The 12,675-nt window shown below is 42.3% G+C and overlaps 1 protein-coding gene across 2 annotated transcripts in view; it reads left to right on the forward strand.

Annotated features, from left to right (window-relative positions):
- The window catches only part of ARFGAP3 (ARF GTPase activating protein 3), a 326,353-nt gene that overhangs the window by 95,269 nt on the left and 218,409 nt on the right, over window positions 1-12,675 (forward strand). For both annotated transcript variants that reach the window (XM_069228315.1, XM_069228317.1), the window contains exons 4-5: window positions 1,140-1,271; window positions 5,613-5,690. In XM_069228315.1, the coding sequence (XP_069084416.1) occupies window positions 1,140-1,271; window positions 5,613-5,690 (210 nt within the window). The remainder of the gene's footprint in view (window positions 1-1,139; window positions 1,272-5,612; window positions 5,691-12,675) is intronic.

A 12,675-nucleotide genomic window follows, 5' to 3' on the forward strand; every position in this document is an offset into this window, starting at 1 on the left:
GCATTACTTGAAATAGTGTTCTTATGATGTATAGGTTTTTTTTCTTGCAGTGCAGCAGATTCTTTACCTCAACAGAAAAATATTGTTTTGACACATGAATGTCAGTTTACATTTTTTTGGGATCGCGTGTAAATACTGTGAAGTGGCAAATTATTCAATATGTGAAAGAAATTTCCTCTCTAGAGTGGATGTTATATCAATATAAGGAAGACGATGAAGACCTAGCCACTTTAGAGGGTAGAGGCAAGCTGCTCACTCCATCAGCATTTAGACATGGTCATATCTTTTGCTGCTTTCTTCTTGTCACTTCCCCTCCGAACCTTCTCCCTGCCATTCTAATGTGTTATCCATTTTGCATACTGTCCTGTCAAGTTTGTTTCCTTCTTTTCTCACTCTTCTATGGGCCTCCTGCTGCAAATGTCCCTGTGTATTTCCATTCCACCTCCCTTGCAATGTCCTGAAGTCCTTAACATCAGGTGAGTCAGTCTTGAACCCAAGATGTATTCCTTGTCTTACTCTTTGCTTTAACTTTTTCTATGGGTTGTTGCGGACTGTCACCAGTGGCCTGGCATTATGTACGAAGTAACTCATAGGCTTATAATATGTGGGCAGTAACTGATAGACAGACATTTTCCCTGTGCATGTTGTAGCTCAGACACAACAAGTGCTTATATATTTTGATCGTTGATGATACAAGACTTTGTCCTTGAATTGTGTTAATGATAACCCCTTTACTGTAGGCAAGTGCACACACACAAAAGTTAGACATAGACTCAAATTGTAGCTTTGTTAATGTTTTGTATTAACTTACAGTAACTAACCGTCAGTTCTGTTTCCAGAGCTAAGCTGTGAGTCTGAACCTTAGAAGTGCTGAAATATTAACCCCCATACCTGTCCAATGAAAGGTTGTTAGCAGTCTAGGAAGAGTCAGATAATGCAAAAACTATGATGCAACCCTTGATGACGAAATATTATTATGTAGGTATTTAAGTGATTTATAAGACACTTACTGTTGGTTGACCATTATGAGATGCTCAATGTAGAAGAATTAAAACCTGAGGAAACGTGAAAGTGTGCAGACACTTCGATTTTTTTTTTTAAGTGCATTTGTATTCTCAGATATTCTTTGTGTTTTTTAGACTGCTTTTTTCCATCAACATGGTTGCACGACAAATGACACAAACGCTAAGTATAAAAGCCGTGCTGCTGAGCTTTACAGAGAAAAGATCCGATCTCTGGGTACGCAAGCAACAAGGAAACATGGAACTCATGTAAGTTAGTAATTATGCTCTTTGTTTACATTCTTTTTTTTAAGAGACCTAGGTCCTTGATATAGGTAGCAGGGTCTTTACACATCAGTAATTCTTTGAAGTTGATAATGCTTTGAACACTTACACAAATGTTAATTTATGGGTGTACTTGAACTTTATTTCTCCAGAAATTAACCCAATTGTTAATCGTAACAAAAAAAAAGTCCTGAGTAATTGATTATTCTATATGGTGCTTTTTTCCTCAAGAGGGTGTCTCTCCCTCTATTGGACATACTTTGGTAGGAATCATATGATGATATTTAAGTACTAATTGCAGAATGCACACTTATTACCTGTGTCTAATATAACATAACATTAACTTTCTTTTATAATAGTGCCTCAGCTACAAAAAAGATATATCCAGACTTTCTCTGAGACAGCCCAAATACATTAGTTTCTTTTGACAAGAACAGAAAGATACCTGCCCCATTTTCCTATTTATTAGTGTTTGAAAATCTCTTTTCTCTGTATCCTTCTCATATTTTTATTTTGCTAATTTTGGCCATAGATTGCTGGCAGTGAGATGTTACTAAACAACACCTCTAGGTGAATTTGCCTTACCCTTAAAAATAGAGATTAGTTGGCAAACACGAACTTGCAAATTTAGTTTTTAGAGACGTCAACAGTAAAATTGCACAAAGATTGCACATGTGCATAAATGTTAAATAACTTTGAAGAATGCTGAATTGCCTAACATCACCTATATAGTAATGAAAAAAAGGAGTTGGGGAGGATAAACATCTCTCTGAACGCTGCAGGCAGAGTTGCAGTGGTCACCTGTCAGACAAAGCTGGTTTTACATTTGTTTGTAAGGAGCACAAAGGTCCCTCACAAGACCATATTATAACAATAAATGCACAGAATTCTATGTGAAACAGAAAATAATGATTTATTCTACATACATAATAAAGGTGTATATTCCATTAAAATGCAAAACAGTCACAAAGGAAAGTATAATTTCCAGACCGGCTGTTTTTCAAAGGGGTGCCATATCATATCCACAAGAACGTTGCGCTTAAGTACATCATTTTACATGATAGACAGTGACAACAATGTAACACTACAAAGTCCAGTGATGCAGGCACCATAAGTGTGTCGATAGATGGTATCCATATTTGTACACAAAAAGCTAATATTGTGAGTCAGTGTACAATTGTCAACATAACGTCTCGATCCCGAAATGAACAGGATCATCATCAGGACTAAACAATTAGCCTGAGAGCAACTATTCTAATTATATTTCTGTAGAGAAAAAGAAGGAAAAAGAATAAAAGGGACAAGGTAAACCAAAAAAGGGGATGGATGAGGAGGAGATTGATAAATGTAGTTAAAATAAAACCATTTCCTAGAATACATAGCCTATATACTCGGCTGTGTCTGTTCTGAGTGAAATACTTAAAATATCACCCACATGAAGAGACAGACAATTCTATGAGAGAGGAACATTGCCTAAGATCACCTACATAGTAATGAAAAACATGTAGTTAGGGTGGATAAGCATCTCTGTGAGCACTGCAGGCAGAGTTGCAGTGGTAACCTGTCAGACCAAGCTGGTTTCACATTTGTAGGCATACACCCAACATTAAATGAGCTAACTGTAACACATGCCTTCAGGCCGCACAAAGCTCTGGTTAGCAGCAAAGCATATAAGTAAGGTTTAGTTACATGTTTCAGTAGTACAAGAGTAACAATAGTGCTGTTATTACATAGGCCAGTACCACTTGTTTGTTGGTCGATCACCCCCCTGTATTTAAAACGTCCATTTTGGGTATTGTGGATAAGGAATAGCCTAAAAATGTAACTACTGCAGCATTTCATTATTTCATGGGTCAGCTTAAATTCTTACTAGAAGATTCACAAAATGGTTGTCTAGAAATGCTGTTTCCTGGACTGAAGTTAAAAGTGGGCACACTATCGGCAACAAAAGAAAACTTATTTTAAAAAACTGACAATGACAGGAACTGCAATAACATTATCTTGGCAAGTAGTTTTGAGGATGAGAAGGAGAAGCTTGACACGTTACCTGACGAAGGCAAGCATAGCCTTCTGTTATTACCACTCAGGTGAAAGGAGCCATTGTCAGGGAAGGGGTTTTGAGCCAGTTTTCCCGGAACCACTCTGTGATCATAGTGGTACCTTCCTTCAAGGAAAATGAGTAATTGAGAGGGGTTTTCTTTGTTGAAGGGAAGGCCGAATTAAAATAGACGTACTCTAAGGCGGGCTTATGGAGCACTGACATGTGAACTAGCCGGAGCCTTCCACTGTTTCACCCAGGAATGTCGATTCCTGGGATAGCTTCTGCCAGAAATCGCAGCGTGCTTTAAAATCTAAGTGAAAACTGAGTGGGATATAGTGGTCACCACCAACATCTACTGAATTACCCCCTATAAATCGGTGTCTCCTGAAATTCAAAATGCTGTTGCAATCTTGGAATGATCATGACAGTTCCTGTTGGAGTATCCGTATCATATGGAAAAGGAGTGATCCAGTCATGCTTCTTTGTATCTCTAACATCCCAGGCTGTTCTCATGACCCGGGCAGCTAATCTCTTGTAACTTCTCCAAGTAGAATAAGAATCCAAGACTGATTCAAGAGAGCCACTGCTGTGCCCTAATTCATCCCAGGGCTGACGTCCTTAAAGAGTGGTTGACAAGCCTATCTCCCATTGAAATGCCTGGCAAACCATTAAGTGTTCATGAATATTTAGAAACAGTTGGACCATCCAGATAGAAGATATTCAACTTCTGGTAAAATTGGAACTTATAAGATGTTTGGCTTCTGTAGACATATCACAAGGTACCATGCCAACCTTCAGTAGGTTTGGTACTTTACCAGAAGAGAATACTGCCTTGTTGGCTACGTTCTCCATTTGTCCCTCTTATATTGTTTCAGCTCTAAGTTCAAGGCTTCCACAGGACCTTTGAAACTTTTTTTAATTGCTTGTTGCCATGATGGTCATCGCTATGGCGTAAGGAGACACGGTGTTATTAACATTTGCAGAGGAGTGTGCCATATTTAGGCTACACTGTATGGACATGAGCCAGTCTAACTACCATGATGGTGATTCACATAAAAAGCCATAAACACAAAAGCCCTGAAGAAGTCCTTTGTTGAGGACGAAACGCGTTGGCTAATGTTTTTATGAATCTGTTGCAAGTAAAGCAGAATAAGACGAAGACAACAATGTGACGTTATTTAATGATTGGACTTTTTTGCTACTCTCAAAAGTGGTGCACTATCAAAATATTAAGGACCTTTGAAAGGACCCTATGAGACCCTGCACGATTGTTAGATTTTGAGCTCAGATAAAATTTGTATGAAGGTAAAACTGTTGACTGGGATGAATTGCTAGGCTTTAACCGACCCTTCCATTTTAAGGTCTGCCTGAAAAGAAACTTAAGTCAAGGTCTGCTGCACCGTTTAGGATAATATTGACCTAGGTTTCCCATTGCTTTCTAGGGTCGGTATTTGCTTTCCCCTTAAACCAAGTTTGTTGTTTTGATATTATTTTGCTTTTTAAATGTTACTGTTTTTGCAAAACTGGTTTGGATATTGTATCCAATGTACTTCTTAACTATAATGTTGTTTTAGTGCTGGCAAACACAACATCTTTATTCTTTATGAAGTCTAAAGCGTGTGCTAGGCTATTGAGGCTAATACAAGAAACTCACAGAAACATGCATTAGAGAGTTTAACTTTGGAGAACCTCAGCCATAAATGATGAAGACAGAGGCCTGGCTCCTGCCTCCCCTCCCCTCCCCCTTTCAAGGCATTCAGTTTACACAAGTAGCATGTCTCCTAATATCAGGTGGGTCCAGGACTGAAGATGTTTTTTCATATTGTAAGCTCACAGCTATATTTGGCAGAAGTATGCCTAGTTTTCTGGCACTTTATTAAATTACTTTTTTCTGTCCCTACTTCTGTTGAGCTCAGTGTACCATATTTACTTTTTTCTCTGTTTGCACTTTGAGTTAAGTTGGGTAAAGCAGGTGTTTCCTGTAACTGTCTGAGAATCGTTAAAGCAGCATGTTGTTCTTTATGGTTACGAGACGCATTTACAATCATGCTCAAAAACTATCATCATCAACTGAATTCCTGCCACCCTAAGGATTTGTTTTGAAGTGAAAAGGAGGGCTTCCACCCTGGAAATTTACTCTGTATGAGGCCCTAATCAAGAAAGTACACACACTATTGATTTTATTAAGAAACTATTAATTTAAAGCTATGTTTCTGATTGCAGCCTGTAGTAGAAAGATATTAGCAATCATCTTATTGCAATTTGAAATTATTTCTTTGTTGCAGTTGTGGCTAGATGGCAATGCACAACCACCTCCGTCTCCCCAGCAGAAAGAGGAAGACTTCTTTGCCTCACATGTGCAGGTAATGTGTGCCTATTAAAAAACAAAAAGCCAAATTAAAATCCATTGTTTTGTTTTAACTAACCAGGGAAATACTATCTCTTCAAATTGTGTAAACATTGTATTGGTGCTTTCATTGAGTGACTTTGGTGCCTGCATCTTTTCACATCAGCATTCCTCGAGTATACCCATCCTTTTCCAAGCAGTATTAAATGCAATGCCCGCTTTCCTTACAGCCAGTTTCTGTTCTTCTTCTTGGTCCCTATTTCATAGTTTCTTTCCGATGTAGATTTACACATGTTTTAGTACCAGAGGCTTAATTCACAGTATGTGGAACCATTTCTGATGGGCATTACTTGGGCCCACAGCTAATTTAGCAGAAGACAGTTATTAAGTATGTGGGGAAGTAAATGGAGCAGGTCTAATCAAAGCGGAACAAAAGTGAAGCCAAAACTAACATGCTCATTGATCTCGTGCAAATTCAAATGTAAGTCTCTCCCACACTGCAAAGGACACTTGTTGTATCCTTTTTAGACAATTGATCTGATATTTTTGCAAATTCAGTGTGTATATTGTTCCTTAACATAAAAAATTTAATATGCTGAATTTTAATTCCGCTACATTCAAACGTCTGCATGAAAACATGACTGCAGATAGTGTGACTAGAGGCAAGAATTTTAAACACTGGAAACTATGCTTCCTCTGTGTCCAGCCTGCTGCAGAGGAGGAAGGACCCCCTGTCTGTCTGTGCAGCTTTCTTCATCCTCATTCCCTTACAGACCCCGCCCAGAAACACCAAATCTGTACCTGCCCCACCCCTGCCCCTGCCCCAGGAGGAGGAGAGAGACTGGAAATGTCTGCACAGGTTTCTGCTCTGGGTTGGTTACGCAGGAGGACCTCACCTCAGGAACAGGAAAGGGCACAAGGTGTTAGAAAACAAGCCTTGCATGCATGAAATGGTTATGAATAACAACGAAAGTTCTGTAAATCTACAAAAATGAGCAGAAATAATGACCTCCAGTATTCGGGAAAACATCAGTGCAGTCAGAGACTAAGGACCCTGATTGTAAACTGACAGATCCTAGAAGAGCTGTGAAGGACAACTTATTGGAGGTAAGTCTGAGCTGTGCACCTCCACACCACACGACTAAGAAATTACCACTAGAAAATTAAGGCAACAACACTGGCAAACCACCTACTGAATAAACAGATGACCAACCCCAGCTTTGATCAAGGGCTTGGTATGGTGTGGTTACCACACTACTCTGTTCTCCAAAAATTACATTAGATCATCATTCATTGCTCTGGGTGTATGTAAACTCTTCCCTGCCAAACTACAGCAACCAGAGCAAAGTACAACTGAGTGGAGACAAACAACTGAAGGATAAAGGAAAGAGGAGTTCTGCTATCTAAAATGGAGAGGCCAGTGCTAATATGTTTACAGGGAGCTACACGCGTTTCCTACTGGAGCAGCTGGGTGCTGAGGGCTACTTGGCTCGGCTATCCAGTGCCATCTGAACATGGGCGTGCATCTCAGGGGAAGATTATGTAAACAATATAGTGCTGGAAAGAAGCCTAACATTGCAGAGTGAACTCAAAAGAAAACGTGCAAACCCAGCTGGAAATTACTGGGATGCACTGAGCAGCAGAGGGTGTCCCGGAGGACTACAGACCCCAGTACCCTTAGCGGCAGGAGCCACGGATGTGCGTGCCATCGGGCACTTTTGAGGAGCCAGCACCGCCCGCTGTGCGGGACGCGCTGAGCAACAGAGGGGGTCCCAGAGGACTACAGTCCCCCTAGCAGAAGGAGCCATGCCTGTGCGTGCCATCGGGCACTTTTGAGGAGCCAGCACCGCCTGCTGCGTGGGATGCACTGAGCAGCAGTGGGGGTCCCGGAGGCCCAAAGGACCACAACCCAGTACCCTTGACGGCAGGAGCTGTGGCTGTGCGTGCCAACAGTCATTTTTGAGGTGCCAGCACTGTCCACTGTGCGGAATGGGTGCGGCCCGGGCCAAGAGATGGCCGGTAATTGGCTGACAAGGCAGGGCTGGGCCACCCCCCTTAATGTATTCACACAATCCCCCACCTACAGTAAGTGGTACTTCATTTGACAATTAGGTTTCCACCTTCTAATTGCTGTTAGTCAGTAGCCCTACAAGAGCTGAGACTATTTTTTGATTGTATTGCTTATGCTTTTGGTACCTGGGAAAAGATGAGCAAACAGACGGTAGCAACTTCACAGGATAGTTTTAGAGATAACAGTACATTAGATGGCTTCTTACAAAAGGTGGTTGGAGACATAGAAAAGGAGATTGAATCTGTTTAATGACGTCTGTCCATTGCAACTCCCCCGGCCACCTCTTCCACGCCACCCTAGTTACTGCAGATACCTCAATCAGCCCCAAGAGCTAACCAACAGGGAGTTAAGCAAGATGGTTGTCAGGCGATATCAGATACCTTCTTGACTGACCTATCTAGGGCTGATCTCCCGCTGGTTTCACTGGGCACTTCGGTCCGTGTGGCGGAGATCCCAGCTGTCAAAGGGGAAAAGAAAGCGAGGTCATAATTCACTGAAGAACAAACATGCACGTACTGTGGGCCCCCACACCTCTGGAATTGAAAGAGGATTGGCTGAGAGGCTCCAGGAGGATCCTGCTGACCTAGTTGCCCTAATAACATAGCATTTAGTGGAGGAGTTAGCCAAAAGATTGCTTCCTATAGAGTACTACCTAATAGCCATTGAAGAGAAATTGGGGGGGGGGGTGTTGCCCAACTTTTCAGGTCAAATGATTTACTGCCTACAATCTCCTGCCTACAGCTCCATTCTCAGAGCAACTTTCCTTTGTCTGGGTTACAAGATGGGGCTCTGCTGTACCAAGAGGGAACCGCTTCGCATCCTGAAGTGCATTGCAATCTTGCCCATAAAAGTGCCTCTGCCAGACTGTCCATGAGTAAGGACCTGGCTGGATGCCCCAGCCAAGTTTCAGAGGATTGTCACTTCAGAGACGCCGCCACTAATGACCTGGGAGAAAATGTCACTGATTCAGTGACCAAGCACGATGGGGTGACTTCTAAATGTCCGGCTGCAAACACCCAGAAGATGTCAAGAAGCAGTGATAGACTTCACAGGGTTCTACATCTTCCCCCAGAGGCCAGCCCATATGTGACAGTGATTACTAATGTACCCAGTTTACAGTTAAACAGTTCAGAGACTTATACAGAACTGAAAAACAAGGCCATCCAATGGTTACATATTAATGCTAACTTCCCATTCTCAAAGGCATCTTCAATACTAATGTTGAGGAGGGTGGGTTGGGTGGGCCCGTTGAAGTTCTGTGAAGGGGATTGTATTGTTGTAAATTTGAACTCTTCTGCTACAGTTAATCAGATCTTTTTTAATTGCTGCAAAGTTGGTCCACTGCCTAGGGAGCTTTTTCTTTGCAGGCTCGCAGCTTTCTATCTTCGCACAGGTTTCTTCTTTACTAAGGGGGTGGAAATTTGACCAAGAGGCCCTGTTAGTTCTTATGTTCAAAATGGTGATCTCCCCCCTCCAACAGATCGTGTGTAGGCGGGTTCCATCCACATTGTCTGAAGTGGACTGACTCAAAGATGGGGCTAAGCAGGGACCTCCAGGAGGAGAGGGGTCTCTGGTAGCCTTTGATGTGCCTGATGCTCCTAGCTACGGAGATGTTTGTCCGGAGGCTGAACAGATGCAAAAATTTATTCCAGTGGGTTTACCTCCGATTCCATCACACGCATTGTCGGAGACGCCAGTTAACATTATCAGTTGGAACATAGCAGGGCAAGAAGCCAAAATGTCCATCCCAGAAAGTTTTTTTTTTTTTTGTTTTTTTTTTAAATAGACGAGCATATGATTTGTGTATTCCAGGAAACGTAGTCCATGGATCCCAAGTATAGGCCAGGGTACAAGAGCTATTGGGTTCCAGCAAACAGGGTGTCTTTCGGCAGACCTTGGAGGGGGTTTCCTTATTTGGAACAGTGGCTCCTTCAAGTGCCAAGTGAGCGAATTGGTTATGGGTTGTGCTGACTTACAGGGCTTAATTCTGTCCACCCACAAAGAGCAATCGCTACTACTGAAGTGGACAGTCTAAGGGGTATCCCGCAATTACTGAAGAGTAAAGGTCACAGACTGACTAGGGCGGCACTCCAAATTGTTAATATCACGCTTGCCCACAGCCTTCGAGCATGAAATGGGCGCTCACGCGCAGATGTAAATCCCTCTCCTACATGCAGATGAGGAGCATGTTGGAGTCATATTGAGTACTTCTTATTAGCTATACGCTTGTGGGGACATATGGAAGACATTGTAGTAGTGGAGCACAGGGAAAGTGACCATGATCAACTGATACTCACTACCAGGAGTTTGCTACCTGTAACTGGAGAAAGTGGAGGAGGAATTAGGATATCTCCAAGCTCGAATATAGGAATGCGGTTAGATCTTTCCATGCGGACATTAAATCGGCACAGGGAGCCTTTTATGCTCCCAGAATAGAACAGTCCTCCGATACCCTGAAAGAGATCTTTCTAATTCTAAAAGAAATGATCCAGGACCTGCCTTCGAATAACTTAACGGAAGCCTCTAAAGAACACAGTAACAACCTGGCATGCTTCTTTCAAAAGAAAATTCTTTATATTCATGCAACCTTCTCCCATAATTCCTCTGAAGAGGCAGATCTGCTAGCCCAGGACGAATCTCAGCCTCCCAGGGTTGTACTCTGTTTTTCAGCCATTGACTGAAGACTTAGTAACAAGCTACCTATGCATGATAAAATCTTGATCTCCTCTAGATCCCGCTCCCCTGTATATTTGAGCTTTGGGCTCTTATATCATAACTGATATTTTAAAGATTCCCTGATATCCGGCCATATACCCCAACACTGGAGACATGTGGTTGTTAAACCTCTATTTTAAAAAAACAGGCTCGATGCAACCCTTCTTAGTGATTACAGACCAATTGCTCTTCTCCCCATAGCATCTAAAATAATCAAAAAACACGTCAATAGTCAATTAACTGGCTTTCTCGAAGATCATTAGCTTCTCCATCCCACTCAAATGGGCTTCAGATCACAACACAGTACTGAAACCGCCTTCTTAGCCGTCACAGAAGACACCCAACTACCATTAGGTGCAGGTGGATACAAAGCTATATCTTATTAGACTTAAGTGCTGCACTTGATACTGTGGATCACAACATACTACTTCAAAGAATATCACTTGTAGGAATTAAAGGGACCACTTTCAACTGGCTCTCCTCCTTTCTGAGCGATAGGACCTTCTAAGTTCTTGACCGTTCATTCTTTGCTAACACGCTCCCCCTCACTTGTGGGGTTCAACAGGGCTCTTCTTTCCTTTCCACCCTTTCCAATATTTATATCGCCCCTCTAGCCAATATTGTGGAATCATACAGTCTTTCCTTAGTATCCTATGCTGATGACTCAGCTGGTCTTCTCTTTCTCTACCAATGCCAACTTTGAACAGGTTAATCTATCTTCTTGTCTTCTGGATGTGGCGAGAGGGATGGCTGACTGTAAACTCAGACTTAATGACGAGTAATCAGAGGTAATGATGGTTGGGAAATTCTCTCTCCCCAGGTCCCCTGCCCCTGTTTTGGAAGGATTAAAAGACCTCCCGCCGCCTATAGAGAACATAAAGAGCTTAGGTTTCTGGATGGACCCCTGTCTCATCATGGAATTCCACTCCAAAAAGCTAGCAGCTACCTGTTTCAGCTTGTTAAGAACTAGCAGGAACATTTTCAAAGTTCTTCCATTTTTGGCCAAAAGACTCATCATTCAGGCCCTTATATTGTCATGCTTAGACTATGGAAATGCTCTATTCTTGAGTTCCCCCCGTGAGGTACTAAAGAGATTGCAGGTTGTGCAGAATGCAGCTGATCGTTTGTTTACTCATGAACAGCCCTATACATCTCTCTGCCAAATCAGTGCTAGCTTCGCTCCACTGGCTCCCCATAGAACAATGTATTAATTTTAAAGCCATGTGCATGGTACCCAAAGCCCTTCATAATAAGGGTCCGGCCTTTCTTAGGCTAATCATAACATTTTATATCCCTCAGAGGTCGCTCAGATCATCTTCTGCCTCGCTAATTAACTCCCCTCGTGTTAAGACAGCATTATGGGAAGGCAGATACTTTGCCTTCAAAGCGGGCAATCTCTGGAACTCTCTCCCTCTGGAACTTCGTCAGGACCACTCTGAACCCTCCTTTCGCAGGAAACTGAAGACGTTATTATTCTGTATAGGCTCTTCCCAGTTTAGTGGTCCCGTTTTAGCGCTGGGAAGCCTTCGGGTAGCCATGCGCTCTATAAATGGAGTAAACTAAACTAAGTAAACTAAACTAACTGGGGCCCCTGTTTCTAAGGATTTTGATCGGTATCCCATTATGACAAATAATAGAGGGAATGTTAATTGTGAAACAATCAACTCTTCCCCGCGTGCCATTGCAACCATGTATAGATTACTGGCAAACCAAATGGAACTCGTGCTCCAATTCGGGCAGGATGAGGGTAGGATACTGGCTGAGCATCTGAAATTATTTGATTGCCTGAAAGAGCTATTCATTAAAGAGGCTACAGGCAAAATGAGAATCAAGCGAAATGATAGGTGGTACAGTAGATCTTGCAGAGATCTTAGAAGAGGGATTAGAGAGCCAATTAAACAATTGAGGAAAAACTGTAGGCTGGAGCTGACCAAGGCACAGAGAAGCTGGGAAGAGAAGTGTTGGCTAGCCCTTTTAGAAGCTGCAAGAAACAAGGATGCCAGTAAGTTTTGGAAATTGGTTTCAAACGAAAGTGGTGAATCCCAGCCTCTGTCTGGGGCATCAATTCTTCCTGAAGAATGGGCCAAACACTTTGTTCTACTCTGGGAGTGTTGAGTTTGGTCCCATAGAGAGGAGTGTTAGTAGGGAAGAGAGTGTATCCCCAAATAAGTTTTCCTTAGCTGAGACCATGGCAGCAATATCTTCCCTTAAGTGG

Source organism: Pleurodeles waltl, chromosome 4_1 (genome assembly GCF_031143425.1).
Source record: "Pleurodeles waltl isolate 20211129_DDA chromosome 4_1, aPleWal1.hap1.20221129, whole genome shotgun sequence".
Taxonomy (NCBI): domain Eukaryota; kingdom Metazoa; phylum Chordata; class Amphibia; order Caudata; family Salamandridae; genus Pleurodeles; species Pleurodeles waltl.